At 42.0% G+C, this 20685-nt stretch overlaps 1 protein-coding gene across 2 annotated transcripts in view; it reads right to left on the reverse strand.

Annotated features, from left to right (window-relative positions):
* Nucleotides 1-4450: 4450 nt before the first annotated feature.
* The window catches only part of Xpo7 (exportin 7), an 84979-nt gene continuing 68744 nt past the window's right edge, over nt 4451-20685 (reverse strand). For both annotated transcript variants that reach the window (XM_028758721.1, XM_028758720.1), the window contains exons 19-28: nt 20206-20312; nt 17680-17768; nt 16730-16837; nt 12211-12293; nt 11625-11839; nt 11125-11263; nt 9253-9413; nt 8591-8689; nt 6906-7033; nt 4451-5991 (exon numbers count right to left, since the gene is read on the reverse strand). In XM_028758721.1, coding sequence (XP_028614554.1) covers nt 5898-5991; nt 6906-7033; nt 8591-8689; nt 9253-9413; nt 11125-11263; nt 11625-11839; nt 12211-12293; nt 16730-16837; nt 17680-17768; nt 20206-20312 — 1223 coding nt within the window. In that variant the 3' untranslated portion in view covers nt 4451-5897. The remainder of the gene's footprint in view (nt 5992-6905; nt 7034-8590; nt 8690-9252; nt 9414-11124; nt 11264-11624; nt 11840-12210; nt 12294-16729; nt 16838-17679; nt 17769-20205; nt 20313-20685) is intronic.

The following is a 20685-nucleotide window of genomic DNA, read 5'->3' on the forward strand; positions in this document are numbered from 1 at the left end:
TCTCCAAGAGCAGCAAGTGCTCTTGGCCTGGCTCTGCCAGCATCACCTTCCCTCCTTTTGTCCCAAGACTGGATTCCAGTTTGTACGAGGCTGATCTGGCAGTTGGGGCATTTCTCCACCAGCCTTCTCCTAAGTGCTGTTATCACAGGCCTAAGCCACTGCATTCAGCTTTGGACTTTTTTATACTGTGGGCTTGTTCTCTAGACCTTGATCCAGATACCTGTGACTGGCTAATTTGTGGTTAGGAGGAGTTAGGTGATTCCCTTCTGCTCAGGCTGCACTCCTTTGTAACCCAGCGATGAGATGGGTTTGGCTACTAAGTGTTTCTGTGTGCTAAATGCTTTTATGAAGTCTTCAATTAAAAGTATAAATGTGCCAAGTAGTGGTTGCGCATGCCTTTAATCCCAGAATTTAGGGAGGTGGAGGCAGGAGGATTTCCGAGTTTAAGGCCAGCCTAATCTACAGAGAGACTTCCAGGAAAGCCAAGGCTGCTAGAGAGAAGCCCTGACTCCAAAAACAACACACATACACAAAGTATAAATGTGGTGTATACCGCTTTTATTATACTGTTTGTTCACTGATTTTGGGGAATGGATTGCTGAGGACTAAAATCAGGGTTTGTACATGCTGAACAAGCACTCTTCCACTGGGCTACAACCCACCTGTTCGTCTTTAAAGTCAGTGTTTACTATTAATGGGTTCTGTGCAGAAGAGTTGAAGTGTTTTGATTCCCTGGGTTCCTTTTCTGTAGCTATCTGAAAGGCCCTGGCCTACATATGCCATGTGTGTCATGAATGAACAGATGACAAGGGTACAGAGAACCATGAACTGCTAAGAAAGGAAAGTCATTTTCAAACTTGATTCTACCTTTCCCTCCGATGGTCTCAGCCCCATTGTCCAGTAGCAGCTTCCTTTAATGGACATCGTTTCTCAAGTATACCAAAGTGGCTGACCAGCCAGCATTTAAAGTTTGGAAAACACTCAGGAGTCATGGACTTAGAAGATAGCTGAAAGGAAAGACCCTCCCTAGACAGGATCCTGCACCTAGCTAATAGTTGTTTCTTTGTAGTTGGGGATACACATTTTAGTTCCTTCAAATTTGTTTTTCTAAGTGTAGTAAGGCTTTACAGGTTAACCCACCTGTTCTTCCTCTCCGTTTCTGTTTTGCCGTTTGACACATTAGTAGATAACCATATAGGTCTGTAGATCTTGTCAGTTCTGGTTTGGACAGAACTGGCTGGGGTGCTGTTTTGGCTATCTAGGTTAATTCATGTTCTTGGACCATGGGTATTTTTGGAAATAGCCATGTACTTAGAAGAAATTCATTACAGGATACTTGAACATTACTCTCCAGGAGAGAGTAATTAGAGTAAACCTATGTTCTAGAGAAAGATAATACATCCTGGTAGACTGTCACTTTCCATTAGAAAATTGAGGTACCTGCCTCAAATCATTACTTCTTAAAATTTCAAAGCCTAGCTAGGCATGGTGGCACATGTCTATAATACCAGTACTTAGGAGAGGCAGGAGATAAAAAAAATTCAAGACTAGCCTTGGTTACATTAAGTTTGAGTCTAACCTGGCCTACATAAGAACACATATCAAAAAACAGAATTTAGGCAGAAGGTGGTGGTGCATATCTTTAGACCCAGCACTTGGGAGGCAATGGCAGGCAGATCTCTTGAGTTTGAGGCCAGCCTGGTCTATATAGTTCCAGGATAGCCAGAGCTGTCACATAGAGAAGCCTTGTCTTGAAAAACCAGCAAAATAAAAACAAAAACAGAATATAAAAATCTAACATTTCACCGGGGAATGGTGACGCATGCTTTTAATCCTAGCACTCGGGAGGCAGAGGCAGGCAGATTTTTGAGTTCGAGGCCAGCCTGGTCTACAGAGTGAGTTCCAGGACAGCCAGGACTACACAGAGAAACCCTGTCTCGAAAAAACAAAACAAAACAACAAACAAACAAACCAAAAAACTAACATTTTGACTCTGAGTAAAGTCCTATTTTTGGTTTGCACTGTAGTAGGAAAATATTACCTTTATTTGGGTTAAGCTAATAAATACAATTTATTAGGAGAATAAGAGAATTTAGGGTTCAGTGTAGCTTATTCCAGGAATCACTGTGTAGATTAGGTACTTGAGTGCCCAGAAACAGCATAGATAACCACAATATACACTTTCCCATGATATCTGGTAAAACAGGAAGTTAAAGATAATTCGATTTCCAGGGCTAATATCCAAAATATATAAAGAACTCAAGAAGCTAACCTCCAAAAAAAAAAAAACAAAAAAAACAAAACAAAAACAAAACGAAAAAAAAACCCAACCCAGTCAAAAAAATGGGGTATAGAACTAAACAGAATTCACAACAGAGGAATCTCGAATGGCCAAGAAGCGCTTAAAGAAATGCTCAAAGTTCTTAGTGGTCAGGGAAATGCAAATCAAAATGACCCTGAGATATCACCTTATACCAATCATAATGGCTAAGATAAAAAACTCAGGTGACAGCACATGTTGGCAAGAATGCAGAGAAAGAGGAACACTCCTCCACTGCTGGCGGGATTGCAAAATGGTACAACCACTCTGGAAATAGATCTACCTGAAGACCCAGTTATACCACTCTTAGGCATATACCCAAAAGATGCCCCACCATGCTACAAGGGCACAAACTCCATTATGTTCATAATGGCCTTATTTGTGATAGCCAGAAGCTGGGAACAATCCATATGTCCCACAACAGAATGGATACAGAAAATGTGGTTCATTTACACAATGGAATACTATTCAGCTATCAAGAACGAGGACATCATGAGCTTTGCAGGCAAACGGATGAAACTAGAAAATATCATTCAGAGTGAGGTATCTCAGACCCAAAATGACATGCATGACAGGAGTCTAGCATTGCTGCCCTCTGAGGCTCTACCAGCAGCTGACCGAGACAGAAGCAGATACTTACACACAACCAACAGTCTGAAGACCCCATAGGAAGACCAGTAGTGTCAACAAACCTGGACCCCTGAGATCTCTCAGACACCGAGCCACCAACCAGGCAGCATATACTAGTTGGTCCAAGGCCCCCGACACATATATAGCAGAGGACTGCCTGGTCTGGTCTCAGTCAGAGAAGATGCACCTAACCCTCAAGACTTGAGGCCCCAGGGAATGGAGAGGCCAGGTGAGGTGTAGGGACATCCTTTCAAGACCAGGGGTGGGGTGGGGGTGGGAGATGGGATGAGGAACTGTGGAAGGGGAGAATGAGAGGGGGATAACAACTGGACTGTAAAAAAATTAATAAAAAATTACAAAGTTAAAAAAACCCCTGGATTTCATATTAGGTTAAATTTTATGAAATTAGCAATGTGTGTTTGGGGGTGGGGTATCATGTAGTCCGGAATGACCTTGCTGTGTAGCCAAGGTGTATCTTGAATTAATTCTGTTGTCATTTCCCAAATCCTAAAAATCTTCCTTCCTCCAACTTTTTTGGGGGAGAGATGGTCTCTTTGTAGTCCTGCCTGACCTCAAACTTCAATAGCCTTTGCCTCCCAATTGCTGGGCTAAAGGCACGCAATACTATGCCAGGGCAAAAACTTTGTCAGTTGAGTTTCACAAAGCTTGGGGTCATGGAAGATCTCAAGCATAAGCACTCTGCTGTGACTGCACCAGATACCATCATCCCTAGTGAGTTTCTTGCCTCTGGAATTACTTTGTAGGGGAGAAGGAAGGACACTGGGATTTTGTTGACCAACTGTTGCCTCAAGAGTTTTCTAGTATTTTTGAGAAAGGTTTCTAGCCCCTTTATCTTATTTGCTTTAGAATTAGTATCCCAGGTTCTCCTGAGCATGTGCCAGGATGGTTTTTCTAGGACTTCTAAGAGGTATTCAGGATTGGCTCTTGGGCCCTTTGGCCCAGGTAAGATACTCACAACTGCCCTATACGTTCATGCTTTTCAATGGTCTTAGCCATGGGATCCCTCATAATGAAAGCACTGTGCAGTACAGAGCCATAAATCACAGAAACTAGTCCTCATTATTTGCTTAATCTGGCTGTGCATTCTGTAGCATTCAGGGGAAAACATTTGCTACTGACTTTGTCTAGCCTAATAAACGAAGCCCAACCTGCATCAGAGAGGCAGATGTAAGGACTAACACAATAGGGTCTTCTTCAGCTACTGCTTATATGTAGGTCGTCACTTTATTACCTGGAAAGAGGTAGATAGTCTTCATTCTGACAACTCTGGAGGACATTATGCTTTAAGTATGTCAGCTGAACCAGTCATAAGAGTTGAGTCAGACATAGTCTGAGTTAATTTTACAAGGTGGAGGGACCTCTGCACCTACTGGCTTAAAAAAAAAAAAAAGCGTGTTTGTTTAAAGTTTAAAGTTTGTTAAAGTTTGTTTACAGTGAGACACATCCCTGAACACACTACACTTGACTGCTGAAACCAGGTCAGTAGAAACCATCGAAGTTTATTGGCGGTCACAATGCTTACACTGTATGCAGCAAACACCCTTACAAGTCTATCCGCAACCTGATCACGCAAGAAAAGATTTACCACACAGTCGCCAGAGGAGAAGGAAAATAGGCTTGTTTATGAGGGTTGAGAAAAATAAAAATAAAACCTAATTGATAATGTCCCATGGGTAAGAGCTGAACTAGAGGTGTGTACAACTAGCAGCAGTTGTGGGAAAGGACAAGGCAAATGGTTTTCTCCATCCAATGTTCCTCTGTAGGTTCACTTTTCTTTTTTAATATTCAAAACATTTATTATGGTTTTTATTTTATAAAAATGTATATTTTTCAAGGGAGAATGTTAAATACTTCATGCTAGGTAGACCTTGTTATTAAGAACCCCTCCCCTGTAGTAACTTCCTCCAGTTCATACATTCATGAGTGCAGGGTACATACATAAATATCCACACACACATCCATACACACTGCCTCAAGGGCTGGGGAAGACAAAAGTTATGGCCACACATATTAGGCCTCTGGTGGACTCATGCAAATTGCTCAACAAGAGAGCAAATGGCTCAATTCTCTGTCGTCTCCCTTCAGAGACCAAGAATCCTAATACATAAATCCAACTTTTAACAGCAAGAGGCATCTTTTTGGGGATGAGGGTAAGTAAAACGGGAGAAAGGACGGAGACAAGGACACCAGAAACCTTTAGCTGAAGTTATTTGTCACTGCAGGAGGCTGGGGGACCCAGGGCAGCATGGATGGGGAGGATGGAGCTCCCGCATGGCCCAGAGTTCCTAATAACAAGGGTTAATACAGCATCAGGAGCGCAGCAGTGGGGGTGGGGAAAGGGTATTAAGAAAAAATATACATTTGGAGTTTTTCCTTTTTTGCCTCTCTACACTGTGTCACTAAATATATCTCTGCACTTTCACACATCCTTGTCCAATAAAGCTTCAGGCCACCACAATACACATTTTCTTCACTCGCCATACATAACCCCTCACATCAGCATTGGTGCACTAGACTCTGTAAAAATTTTTCAATCACACTTTTTGTTTTTAAACTTGAGTCAATATAAACCTTGTTCAAAATGTTATGAAAAAATGTACATGTTTATACAAGGCAGGTTGTGGCAGGACACTGGGTTCTCCCTGCATGGGTGATCCCAGGAGTGGGCTGGAGTCTCAGATGCTTGTGCCTCTGTCTCCTCCCACCACCCTTCCCACCCAGTCCCCCAGGAACCAGCAGCGCCCTGCCCCTCAGTGAGTGCACGCACACCCCATACTTCCTGGGGAAATAGCTAGTTGACCTTTGCCATTTCTCCCATACCCCTGGAGGAAGGAGCCGGGATCAGCCAGGCTCTCTCCCTTGCAACTGTTCACCCTCTGGAACAGACCAAAGGGACGCTGCTCTGCAAGGTAGAGTCCAAGAGTCGTCAGCTCATCATGTCATTGCTATTCACTCCATAAGTGGAATTCTTCATTGAGTCGTTGACTTCTCGACGGAATGCTGACAGGTTCTGAGTGAACCTGCAGAAAGGATGCATGTGGGTTGGGGAGGAGGTAGAAAGGAAAGGTCTTTTCCTAAGCACAGAAATAGCTACCAAGAAGCAGAACACAGCAAACTGTGTCTCATCAGCTAACCTCAGTCTCAGGACTATTAGGGAAAAGCACCCTTATTTATACCTCTACTTTTTCTAGGACACTTCATAGCAGACCAGAGATGGTCAAACTTGAACCTGGGAGGGCCACCTTGGGCTTGTGGCAACAACACAGACATATTAACTGCTTGACAAGAGATGGGAATCAACCTCAGGAAGTAAAGGCAGAAGTGACATGGGGCTGTTACAGTTCTTAGAGCTGTGTTGTCCAGTATGAAAACTGCTAATCATAAACGGAAGGGAGCACTCGCCTGTGGCCAGTGAGAATGAATTAAGTAATATTTACATTCAGGTTTCCATTCACAATCTAATCACTTTTATATTAAAACACTTTCACTTAAATTATATAGTTAAGATAAACCAGATAGTTAATTTAGTTCTTAGAAAACTTTGATGTCTGGCACAACCAGAGTACAGAATCCTGTATCAACTCTAAGTTTATGAACTATAATTCAGATTAGGTATTTCTGACAACAACCTAGCATCTCAGTTTAGGTATGCCATTAGGTATAATATAGAAATGCTTCTGAAGATTTAGCTTACATTCTCAATAATAAAGTTTACATTCTCAATTTAAGACATCATACATCAAAATAACTAGATATTTCGGGTTACCAATAAAACTTGTCATGGAGAAATCTAAATTACACGCATAGTTTGCCTTTCTACTAGACAGCACTGTTTTAAGCAAGTCACATCTGTGAACAGAGATGTTTATGGAACTGCGCTTGTTTTAACGGTTTGAAAAATAACAGCATTTCTTGGCAAGACCTAGACAATTACCTGTCTCTGTTTTTCGTCAGAAGATTCCGCTCAATGCCTTCCATCAAATTTTCAAAACACAGATGCATGGCCTGCTGTTTCTCTGGTGGTTGGCTATTGACGATGCTGTTTCTTAGGTCAGAAAAATACTGTGGGTCAAGGAACAAGACAGAAAGTGAAAGAAGGCAGATGAATGTTCTCCAAAGAAGTCAGTATCTACTACAATTTATATTTAAAAAATTCAAGCACTTAAAGGATGATGTCTTCATATTATTTAAAAATAGAAACTTGTAATTTGTAAGGTAGCTTGTTCAAGATTATTGCATATCCTTTCCCTGTGGACCATGGAATGGTCACCATATTATTTTTTTAAGTAGGGTGTCTCAAATGGCTTAGGATGTCTTGGAACTTATGATTCTGAATTTGTGGATCTGCCTGCCTTCCTCCACTTCCTGAGTGCTGGAGCCGTAAGCACTTGCATCAGGATCTGGCATCAGGTGCCCTTTCAGGGCAATCCCAGGGCTCCGTGAGAACTGGACCTAGAGCTTGCATCTCAGGCGCTGGAGTCTAGGAGCATCGTTCCCTTTCAGAGGATTTATCTCACTACTTAATGAAAAGTGCTCTTCCATCTTTTCCATTAACTGGTTGTGTTGTGGACTTTTTGTTGTTTTTTTTTCCTGTTGTTATTTTCAACAGGACCTCATGTAGCTCAGGCTGGCTCACTGTGGACGATCTTAATCGTTTGATCTTCCTGCCTTCACCTCCCAAATGCTGGGATTATATGCACAGGCCACCAAACCTGACTGTACAGTGTACTTCAACAGGAAGTAGGAACAGGACATAGTTAGTCAATGCCTTCCCCCTACCTGCTTGCCAAGTGGTAGTAGGAGTTTCACAGTGCCTGGAAATCACAGCTCTGTGAATACTTACTACTTTATAAGCCTCTGGCTTGCCTACCTTTCCTTTTTGTTTTCAGAGATTTTACTTCTATCACTTTTCTGTGTTTGAGTCTAAGTGCCCTCAAATGACAGAGAAGTGTTAGAGTTCTTGGAAATGGAGTTACAGATGGCTGAGTGCTGTCTGATGTTGGAGCTGGGAATTGAACTTTGGTCCCTCTGGAAGAATAGTTAACAGACTTAATCACTGAGCAATCTCTTCAGACTCCTTTTCTTTTTGAGCAAGAGTCTCACTACCTGGCTGTCCTGGACATTGCTATATAGACTAGGTGTGCCTTGACTTCAGAGAGATCATCCTGCCTCTGCCTCTGCCTCTTGAGTGCTGGCATTAAAGGTATATACTACCACCCCATCAACATACACACACAGATACACACACACACACACACACACACACACACACACACACTCACTCTTGAGGAGGAGTGGCAGCAGGAAGGATGGTTCAGCATTTAAGAGCACTGGCTGTTTTTCTAGAGGACCTCCATTTAGTTCCCAGCATATGGAAGCTCACAACCACCTGTAATTCCAGTTCCAGGGGAATACATGTCTTCTTCTGGCTTTCAAGAGTACCAGGCACACATGTGGTACACATACACACATGCAGACAAAACACCCAGACATAAAAAAAATAAAGAAAATATTTTAATAAAAAAAAAAAAAAAAAAAAAAAAAAAAAGCTTCAATTCAGGGTGTCAGGGTTGGTTTTAAGTCCCTGAGCTCCAAAGCCTCGTGCTGGTCCTTGCTTACCTTTTCATTAAGTAGTATCAAGCCAAGCAGGGGTCGAGACATAGACCACTGATTCCTACAATCTTCAAAGATGATGATGTTCAGCACCGTGGACAGCATCTACAAACAGGAAGGCAGTGATCGGCTTTGGCTACCTAACATGAGAGGACAGGCTCCAAACAGGCCTTTTTTGTGGAAGCTAACCCAGGAAAATTGTGAAGCTTCATTTTGGTCTTTAGTTTTAAGGACAATTTTTATGGTAAAAGTTTTATTTACAGGTGATCTTTCCCTGTTTATGTCTTTGTCAGTACTGAGGAGTGAACCCGGGGCCTTTGTGTATCCCAGCAAGTGCTGCCACATCCCCAGCTCTGCGCTGCACTCTTGTTCCTACTTCACAAAAAGGGGCACAAGCCAGTCCTAAGAAAGCTAGATACAGTTAACTCATACTCCACTTCCCAGCAGTGAGAGAGGAATGCATTTTTCCTGGGAGAAAGAGTGCTCCTGAGAGAGGATGAAGATGTGGGCTTGGTGATTTCAGAGGTTTTTCAGATCTAGAAAATTAAAACCCCAGTGCCATTTTAGGGACACAAGCACAGTGAGACGTGAGTCACTTGGGCCTTTCCTCTGTTGAAGACACTCATCCAGGGTGGGACACAACTCCATCAATAAGCCCTCGGACTCACCTGCTGGATCATGGCTGGATGCTGCTGCATGATATGCAGAAAGCAGTCACTCTCCCGGTTCAGGGGTGTTGTCCTTTTCTTGGTGCTCCGTGACAGCTGTTTGAAGAGATACGTCACAATATGGTCCAGGCAGGAACAGCAGCCTGTGCATACCATGGTGTCTGGAACAAAGATGTAGAGGTTAGGAGTGCTGAGCTGCTGATTTGGGGGAATAGATTAATATTGACTGCAATCCCATAAGGGTACTCAGTCAGCCTGGGAACTCAGTCAAGGTTACCACTGAGTATACAATTTTAAACCCAATTTTAAACTGGAGTTTAATATATAATATAAATATTAAATTATTGGCTTAATGTATTTTGTTTCATTAAAAAAAAGTTCCCATTCAACAAGTGCTTTATTTGTGTCAAATATTTTGCTAAATGCTTTCCAAATACTGTCTCTAATATATGGTCTTGAGAATTCTAGGAGGTAAGTGTGGCTTCTGGCAACAGAGACAGCAGCTTGGACAGATAATGAGACTTATCTAAAAATCACACTGCTAGAAACAGACAGAGCTGTAGAACCCAGAGCCTGAAGTAGAAGCCTGAGTTACTGGTGGAGGAGGACATTGTGAGACAATTCTATACAGCCTGAGAACACCTACCGTGGTTAGAATGGGCAATGTACTGGCCTCTATCTCTAAAGCATCTTGGGGAGATCCATAGCTTATGTGTGCTTTTCACCAAGGACACAGTAGTACATGGTGACTAGGAAAGGCTACTAGGCTAAGGGAAGAATACCTGAACACATTCTAATTGTCCTGAGGAACCTGGCAATGTGCAGAGAGCCTCCCAAGGCAAGGTCTGATACCTTAGGGCTAGCCTGCCCTTGATATGGCTTTGTCCTAGAGGGGAGTGTGGATGTGTCATGGAGGTGGCAGTGAGGCGTAGATAACTTAGTTGATAATTCAAAAGTCCTTTGTAGCAGGATATTTTCCCACTACATTTGCAGTAAGGCTCGGTGACTGGGCTGTATGAAAGGTAGGTGGAGTGAGGAGTTGGGAGGAAAGGAGAGAAAAGGGGGAGAAGATGCCTGCAGATGTACGCCTGCCTCTAGCAGTCTAAGGTAGTTATAATATCTAGGTTAGATAATTGGGTAACAATTCTAGTTGTGTGGGCATCTTGTTAATTTGAGTATTTTTAAATATAAATATATAAATCCATTGGATAATCTTTAAGCATTAAGAGTCTTCATTCTACCGGGTAGCATGGGCATAGTGGAAATGGTCTGGGCTCAGCCAAGCATTGTGGACGGTGTGGTGTACTGGTAGAGCCAGCCACCATGCTGGAGTCTCGTGGGTGCCAGGACCAGTGGTTCTAGATAGCTGGAGCCTTGTCTAGAGCCGGAACAGGGGGGAAATGGTGGCTGCCCAGGAACAAGCTGGTCTAGTTTTCTAAATATTACCCCTTACAGTCCTTTCTATCACAACTATTCAGCCTCAATATCGAAGTGGCTGACAAGACAATAAGGTCTAGGAAGGTATCTACTTCCATAGCTTCTATTATGCTCAGGAGAGTATCAACCGAATGTGTCTAAGGAGACTGCCTGATTTGCATTATGCCTGAATATTTCAGCTTGATTTTTTTCCTCTATAATCCTTTTGCACAAACCAGCTAGATTTCCTGGCTTCCTCTTGCCTATAAATGCTAGTGTTTGCTGTTCCTGCAACCCTCATGAGTTCCTATCCAGGTTTTACATGTACACTTTGATGTGAGGCTTTCCATGACCCCATCTTCTCATGACCCGGAGCTTACTTATTCCTCTGTTCTCACCCCGGTTATTCTATGTAAGGTATAATTATGGTACGAAGCAGACAACCTCAGTGCTTACCAAGTGCGGTAAGTCCTTCAGAAATAGAAGAGAGGATGTACATGATGACGTGAGGTTCCAGGCTTGCAATAAAGTTCATATGGTCCTGGGTCAGGACTTCCAGTAGTGAATAATAAGACTGGCTGAGCTTGGGGTAATCCTGGGCAGAGGAGAAAAAAGGAAATCAGTTGAATCATTTGGTACTTTAGCTGGGAGGGAGGTCATTAGCAAAATAGTTCTTTCAGTTGAGAAAACAAAAGACTTAGTTATAGCAGAAAGGAATGAGGCTGTAGTTTCTTGTTTGTTTGAGACACGATCTCTCTATATAGCCCTGGCTGGCCTGGACCTTGCTGTTGACCAGGCTGTTCTTGAACTCAGAGATCTGCCTTCCTCTTCCTCCTAAGTATTGGGATTAAAGGCGTGAGTTGTAGTTCCTTAGGAAAAACATTAAATCAGTCACAGGCAGAAAAAAGAATGAACACAATCTGAGTGTGAAGCTGCCAATGGGGCTTAGGGCTTACCAGGAGGTCACTGTGAGGAATAGAGAGGAGCAGTTTGATGAAGGTCTGTAGGGCATTTTCCAAGGCATCATCTCCATAGAGACGGAAGACCCCAAAATTGACGTAACTCCCACTGAGGGCAGCCTTCAGCATGGAGAAGCAGATGGAGATACCCTTGAGCTTCAAAGCATACACCTGATCCTTTGGCACCTCTCCTAGTGTCAGGATACGATTGCCTGCAAAAACATATAAACTATGTCTACAACCATGTTCATAGCATTTTTTTTTTTTTTGAAATAGGGTCTTACTATGTAGTTCTGACTGGCCTTGAACTCACAAAGGTCTGCCTGCTGCTGTGAGTTCCAAGTATTGAAATTAAAGGCATTTGATGACACACCTGGTATTCATAGTTTTAAAGTCATCCTAATGCTTCTATTCCAAAGACATATACAAAATACATTTCAGCAGTTCTTTGGTGACATCTGGCAGTCTAACACTTATGAATAAGGAACACAGGACCCCATGCTGGCCTAGTTATTGTCCATATAACTCGAGACCACAGACTACTGGACTCACTTCCAGGGGCATATCTTTCTAAAGCACCTACCATACATTGTTATCATCTTGCTGGTTTCTCGGAAAAGTAAGATACCATTGGGAGATGAAACATCAAATTGGAGTCGCTGAGATCTGAGCAGAAAATACAGAAAGATAAAAAGTCAAAGGTATTTCTTAGGAGATCAGGATCCCCTAGGTTCTCACTGGTGCTCCATGAGTGACCCAGCACTACTGCTGTAAACTGTTTACTCCACTGAGGAAAGAACCACACTTTTTATTCAATGATGTTGCTCCCCCATTCATTTACTCATTCGTTTATTTTATTTATCTTTCCAAATAAGGTTTCTCTGTGTAGCCTTGGCTGTCCTGGAACTCACTCTGTAGACCAAGCTGGCCTCAAACTCAGAGATCTGCCTGCTTCTGCCTCCTGAGTTCTGTGATTAAAGCCCTGTGCCACTATGACCTGGCTGATGTTGCTTCTTCTTTTTTTTCCTCCCTTCAACACAGAATTTCTTTAAAGCCCACAATTTATATTCAAGTTCTGCTCCTCAAACAACGAAAACATTAAAATACAACCAGATCAAACCAAACAAATCAACAGGACAGTAGATAAAACTAAGGTTTTAAAATTCTCAGTTTTATTTATGGTATAGCTTCTACCCGTCATTTACTGGTACTAACTCATAAGTCTTCATTTGCATATACTCACAGTCTTGGTGGCAAGAGGAGTGGTGAGCACTGTTACCTACTTCCTTCCTTCCTTCCTTCCTTCCTTCCTTCCTTCCTTCCTTCCTTCCTTCCTTCCTTCCTCCCTCCCTCCCTCCCTCCTTCCCTCCCAGCCTCCCTCCATACTCTCCTGGAACTCACTCAGTAGCCCAGGCTGGTCTTGAACTCACAGAGATTTGCCTGTCTTTACTTCTTTAGTAGGTATTAAAAGCAATGTCCCACTATGATCAGCAAAACCATTGGTTTTTCTTTGTTTGTTTGCTTTTTGAGACAGGGTTTCTCTGTCTAACCCTGGAACTTGCTCTGTAGACCAGGCCTGTCTCTGCCTCCTGAGTGCCGGGATTAATGTTATCCACCACCACTGATTGCCTGGCTTATTGTTATCACTTTCTAAGAATACAAAGAGATCTGGAATGCTCTAACACTCAAATACCAGACAGGGAAGGATAAATGTTAATAATCTTAGTTTTGGTTCCTGGCTGTTCTTAAAGCCAGAATATGTGTTTTAGCTACCTAATCTTGGAGGAAATGTCATCTGGCCTTCATGATCCAGAGGTCCTTCATGACACCCTGTTGACACTCAAGATGTACCTCTAAAATAAGCCCTAAAGCCACTCACTTCCTATGTGCTTTCTCTGTTTCTACTCTTGCTTCATTAGAGTTTATTCTTTACATGGCAGGTAGCTAGAATAACCTTAAATTATGTAACCAAGTCATGGACAAAGTTGCTTAAAATGCTTAGTACCTTCCTACTGTAGTGAGGAAAAATGTTCTTCATCACTACTTGGTACCTCTGTACCAAGGCTGTGAGCACTGGCACCTCTCTGCCCACAAACTTCATTTCCTCTATGAGCTGTGCTTGCTCACCAGGATCCAGCCATGGAGGCAATGTTCTGCCTCAAGTCCCAGCAGGTTGAGCCTATTGCAGGATGTTCAAACAGTATGGCTACTTATAGTTTTTACCTGGAGTTCCACCAGAATCTGTCATTCAGATCCCAGCCTAAATACCAGTTTCTCTGAGAGGTTTTCCGTGACCCTCCCCCAACTCCTTTCAATTTTATTACCTATTTAAAAACAATATTTAATCACTGCTAAAATTCTTTCTGTACATTTTACTTTTGGGAGCATGGGGTCTGATGCTGCACTCTAGGCTGGCCTGGTACTCATTAAAGCCCAACCTGACCTCAAACTTACAGCAACCCACTTGCTCAACATGGACTCACTCATTTTTAGTGTCTTTCTCACTATGTTACATCAACTGACAGCAGAAAGTCTATCCATAACAGCTAAGAAGTTGCTTGACAAAGACTGGGTGCTCTCAGATACTTATTTTATAAATTAATAGCTCTTGAATAGGCCTCACGGGAAGTTATGGCCCCTCTGAATATTACACACTTCACCCACTACAGTAGTTTTAAAAGTTCTTGTTCAAGGCCTGCCTGGCCTGTAGAGAGTTCCAGGACAACCAGGGCTACATAAAGAAACCCTCTCTAGAAAAACCAAAACCCAAACAAACAAGCAAACAAACAAGGTGGGGGCAGGCTCTGAGTGAAATTTAATTCAAGAGGCCATGGTTGCTGCTTGGGGCTTTCCTTTAAAAGCAAAGTGGTGATGACACATGCTACTTAATTCCAGCACTCAAGAGGCAGAGGCAGGTAGATTGAGGTCAGCCTGTTCTACGGAGTGAGTTCCAGGACAGTCAGGGTTAAACAAAGAAAGCCTGTCTCAAAAAAAAAAAAAAAAAAAAAATCCAGAAAAGAAAAAAAAGTGTCATGAGAAACTGATGACCATATCCACACTGGCAAAACTAAGGCATTGTTTTTTTCTTTTTATCTTAAAAAAGTAAAACAAACCTAAAATTTGATGCATTGAAAACTTTTATTACCTTAAAAAAAGGTCGATCTTTTTAAGTCTAGCTATAGTTAAGCTAATAAACAACTATCTGTGTGTGTGTGTATGTGTCAGGGTGAATGCATGTGTGCTTGCCTATGTGTCTGTAGACCAAAGGGTAGGGTCTTCTTACACTGTTCTCCACCTCTTTTCTGAAACAGGGTCTCACTATGTAGCCTTGGTTGGCCTCAAACTCAAGAGATCCACCTGCCTTACCCATTAAGTGCTGTGACTAAAGGCATCTACCACCATGCCTGGCTTCCCTACTATATTTTGAGGCCATGTCTCCTGTACAGGTTGGCCAGCACACTGTAAGAATTTGCCTAGCTCTCCTCTTTCAGTGTATGCACTATACGTCTGTATAGCCATACTTAACTCTTATATGGGTGCTGGGAATACAAACTCAGATCCTCCACTTGTATAGCAAGCACTTTACCCTTCGCCTTTTTCTGTTGTTTTGAGACATGATCTAACTTTGTAGTCTGGGTTACTCTCAAACAATCCTGACTTAGTTTCCTGAGTATTAGGATCATAAGTGTGAGCCATCTGCCATAAATCTTTATTAAGAAAAGATTTAAGCTGGGCAGTATTGGCACAAGCCTTTAATTCCAGCAGTCAACGGCAGAGGCAGGTGGGTGGTCTACAGACTGAGTTCCAGGACAGCCAAGGCTACACAGAGAAACTTTGTCTTCGAGGACCCATGTTTTGTTGCCGGCATCCGTGTCATGTAGCTCACAACCACCTGTAATTAATTATATCACAGGTTTAGAGGGAGCCAATGCTTCTCGCCTCAGCAGGCACCTGCACTCATAATTAAAAAGAAAATAAATTCTCAAGCAACCAAACTACGGGTACTTTAAAACAGTGTATCTTTCTTGCAAATCCTTACTCTGAGATATAAAATGGCCAGTACCATCCCCAAGTGCCAAATTGTGTACGTTTGGGTATCGTAAGAAAACAAACACCATTCTTGGCCTGGGTGTGTTTGTGTGGTGTGGTGGTAACACACACCTTTAATCCCAGCACTTGGAATGCAGAGACAGGTGAATCTCCATTAGTTGGGGGACATCAAAGTCTGGGCTGCCAAGATTATTTTTTCTTTAAAGATTTATTTATTTATTTATTTATTTATTTATTTATTTATTTATTTAGAGTACACCATTGCTCTTTTCAGACACACCAGAAGAGGGCATCAGACCCCATTGTAGATGGTTGTGAGCCACCATGTGGTTGCTGGGAACTGAACTCAGGTCCTCTGGAAGAGCAGTCAGTGCTCTTAACCACTGAGCCATCTCTCCAGCTCCCAAGATTCCTTTTTTTTTTTTTTGTTTTTCGAGACAAGGTTTCTCTGTGTAGCCCTGGCTGTCCTGGAACTCACTCTGTAGACCAGGCTGGCCTCCAACTCAGAAATCCGCCTGCCTCTGCCTCCCAAGTGCTGGGATTAAAGGCGTGCGCCACCACCAGCACTGCCCGGCCCAAGATTACTTCTTAAGAACTGATATTCTAGGGGTAGTGGGGGGAAAAAAAAAAGGACAGCCACCCTGTGCTGGGGATCTACCTTGGTTAGTTAGGTGTTTTCTAGCATGCAGGAAGCCCTGGCTTGATCCTAAACACTGCAAAAATCAGGTATGTTGGTGCACTCCTGTAGTCCTAGAACCCAGGAGGAGGGATGTAGATCAGTAGTTTTGGGCTCAACGTGGGCTACTGAGACCCTGTCTCAAAACCCTGCTTCCCTTTCTACAACAAACAAATAAAACAGGATATCCTGAGCCCTCTTGGTAATTTATTTCCTGCAGATAGCAATGGCTGAGAATATTTTTCAAACATCAAGAACAAATACACTTTTAGAGGTTTGCAAATCTGATAGCAGTGCGCCACAATCTGCTCACAGCACAAGAAAATGAATTTCCATAGGGGTTCTCAAGTAGCAGAGCACCCAGCATCGTGCTTACCTGTTATGAACTAACTCCGCCATCAGCTTGAGCACAGGTGTGGTACAGGCTGGGTCATGGTACCAGAGCTCAATCGCCCGCTGGAGAATTGGCATGTAGGACGGGTATCTATAAAGGAGGTGCTAAGGAAGCAATTCTGAATCCAGACGCCACAGATTTTTATTTTCCAGTGCTCATCAAGCATGAATCCATACTATAGATCTTTATTTTCCTATCGTGCTTAGTTTCCTGTAGTGGGGGATTTTTCTATGTGAGCAATGTCTGTCTGTCAGACTTAAGGAATAGATTTCAATTCTCAGTGCCTTTATTCTGAAGAACACAGTGTATTTCATATTTTTATTTATACTCTTACCACTTATATGACAGGAGATCAACTATTTCTTTTATGCTGGAGAAACTACAGGAGAAACAGGTACTCAGATTTTGATGACTGATACAAGGTTGTGAAGTTAAGACTTTCTTCCTAGCTCTATAAGTCTTCTCATAGGAGACTATGTCTGGCTTTCTTTTTTTCTTTTTTCTTTTCAAGACTGGGTTTCCTCTGTGTAGCCATGGTTATCCTGGAACTTGCTGTGTAGACAAGGCTGGCCTCCAAGTTAAGGCTCCTCTCTCCTGTGTCTGCCTCCTGAGTGCTGGGATTAAAGGTGTGCACCACCATGTGTGGCTTTTTCACACACAGTAAAAGAAATGTGCAACAGTTCTACACTTGGTTTCATAGCAATGTTTATCTGGAACCCAGATGAGAAACTGGCAAAGATCTTTATGTCTGTACGAATCAGAGGGCAGGGCTGTGTCATGAGCCCATTGCAGTGGGCTCCCAGGAAACACAGATCTTTTGGATAACCATCTTCTTGAGCCACCAACCTTCCTTCCCCTTCTTCCCACTCCTATCATATAACGGTATTCCAATTATGGTCTGTGCAATATGCCTCAAGTCTGAGTTAGGATACATCCATTCGAAGAGCATCATGAAACTGGTCTTGGCATTGAAAGCAAAAGCTATCCCTCTCAGGTCTCTCACTAGGCCGACAAGAGTTCTCTGCAGCAGGATATAGAAAGAGAAGAAACACCTCAATTATAATCCTCTGACAGGAATTCCAGGCAATTGCAATCAAACTCTTTCTTTCACAGCTCAAAAAACACCCCTCCTCTAATATTTTAAATCTATTTCTTAGAATGGAATCTTTTCACCTGAAAAATTAGTTTTGGAAACTTAATATGCAGGCTGAAGATTTCTTGTAACAAAATTTGAAATAAAAAATCCTCTATAATATAAAATATTTTTAAAGATTTATTTATTTATTTATTTATTATTTATTAAATTTGCTTTTACACAATTTTAATTACATGCAAGTATTAAGATCAGTTCTAGGTTGAGGAACTAGCGATACAATAAATGCAAATAGTCAAGGACAAGCAAGACAATAAATACAAATAGTCAAAGAACAAGCAAGGCAATAGACAAAGTCCCATGATCACTCCTGTGATCACTGTTTCTAAGGGCTTATCAGGATGACCAAAATATCTGAGCCAACTTCCCTGTCCTAGCCCAAAGTCATTTTCATGTCTGAAGCCTGCTTCTTTGTTCTAGCCTAAGATTTAGATTCCTGCCTGAAATTACTTCTTTGTTCTAGGCTTATTTACTTTATGTACACTGTACATAAAATACTGTACACTGTAGCTGTCTTTGAACACACCAGAAGAAGGTATCCAATACAGATAGATGGTTATAAGTTACCATGTGGTTGCTGGGAATTGAACTTAGGACCTCTGGAAGCGGTTAAGAGCAGTCAGTGTTCTTAACAGCTGACCCATCTCTCTAGCCCAAAATATTTTTTAGGTAAGCGGGGCAGGGACAGTCCTGAGGGCCTCACATGTGTGAGAAAAGCATTTTACCCGATCCCCACATCCTACATTGTTAAAATCTCAAATTAATTTGCAGTATTCCCAATAAGTGGAAAGTTCTGTTATGAAACTGTTCTTACACAGAATCACTGGGCTAGGAGGCAGGTCAGTGCTCTGACCCCTAAGACCCCTATACTGCAAAAGAATAAGAAAGTTTTTATGACCATAATAAAAGCACAACATTCCCTTCAGGCCAAGCACATAAAGTGCATGTGAAACACAACTAGATTTTGTATTTAGACTTGAGTCCCATTCTCAAACTATCTCATTATTATATACATGTAAATATGCCAAAATAAATAAAAAAAATCTGAAATCTCAAACATTTCTGGCCCAAGCATTTCAGATAAGGGATATACACTCTATACTCAGAAAAATAGTATGGTTTAAAGCTCACTATTGCAAAAATGAAGTTAAGCTATTTTGTTTCCCATGCTGGAGCTTGAACCCATGTATGCAACAACTTGAACATGTAAATTTTAAGACATTAAAGAAATATATAAAGATCAGGAAAGCAAAATAACCCAGTTGTACCAAAGGCAAGGGAAAAAAGCTCATATGAAGGTAGAAGAGGCTTATGTCCTGAGTTCTTTATCCTAAAGGACCTTAAGTGTATGTAGACTCTATCAAGAAGAAGAGAAAGGGAATATACATAGTACCTTCCCTTGTACCCTGGCTACCTAGAAGACTGATGTGTCAAACCTCAGAGCTGTTTATACATTATAGTCTCCATTTACAGCAGAGGCCTAGTAACTTTCCCATGGTCATATTGCTTCTCAGAGTAGGGCATGTAGCTTCTATCAGGATGCCAGATCTGGTGCTTGGAAGATGGCTCAGTGTACTTTCTTTGCAAGTTGGTGACCTGAATTTGATCCTGAACCATGTAAAGGTAGAAGAAGAGAACTGATTCCACACAGCTGTCTCCTGCCTCCACAGGCACTCTGCAGCACACACCACACACCTGCATCCACATACCACATACTCTGCCTTTCTCTTTCTCTCTGGCACTATTAAATCCAATTGTTTCTTTCTTAACAGAATTCCTACTTGGACATCCTGATTAATAAGATGACTATTTTAAAAAGCTGGGTAATAGTGGCACACACCTTTGTTCCCAGATCCTATGATCTGGAGGCAGAGGCAGGCAAACTTGAAAACAAAGGTAGAAAAACACAGAAAAATAAAGTAAAAAAGTTCTTTTTGTTTTTTTTGCAAAGACTAATTACCCACAGGACTCTTCTAGAAAAACAGCAAAATCACTAGTAAACAGCATTAGAAATTAAAATGGGATACAAATCAAGATATAGCAGTGATTCAAAAGACAATAAAAAACTGTTGATTCATGTTGACACATCTAAAAATGTACACAACAATCTCCAGATGCGGATTAAGATCCACTTCAATATGAAAAGACGACTTTAATTTAAAATCCCAAGAGCACAAGAGACTCAGATGTCAACCAGGGATAGTTTGAAGATAAGCTGCACCCTTTTGGTGGCCACCTAATCCTCGATTTTTACCAGGGACTGCCTTTCGCCAGAAGACAACTGGTCTATGGTTGGAGGACTCACCTTTGCCTCTTGTTCATTGAAGCTGTTAGTGCTGAACATCTGGGCCACTGCCTCAAATGCTGCCGTTAGAGGAAGCATGAATTGTTCATATTGATCTTCATCCTCGCCTGCAAGGGAAACAGCAACCCCAGGGCGTGACTCTGATGCCAAAAAATCCAAGCTGTGAATGCTTGAGAAATAAGTTAGGTAAAAGAGGAGGTGGTCCCAAGGTAACTAACCCAAAGGCTCCCTTAACTATCCCAACAGGTGTTAGTGGTAATTCAAATCAAACGTTAGCCAAGACATGCATATGTACAAGGCACTACTTGCTGTTGGTTTATTTTGTACTCAGTGAGACGTATCAGTTGAGAAAGGACCAAGACTATTTATTGTGTTAGAACTAGGTGAGATGCTTCTGGAAGCTTTACTCACATGCACTTTTCTTAGTCTTTCATAAACCTAGAAGGTGTCCTGTCATTTTAGTAGGATTAAATTAAAAAC

Source organism: Grammomys surdaster, unplaced genomic scaffold, assembly GCF_004785775.1.
Source record: "Grammomys surdaster isolate TR1022 unplaced genomic scaffold, NIH_TR_1.0 126219, whole genome shotgun sequence".
Lineage (NCBI taxonomy): Eukaryota > Metazoa > Chordata > Mammalia > Rodentia > Muridae > Grammomys > Grammomys surdaster.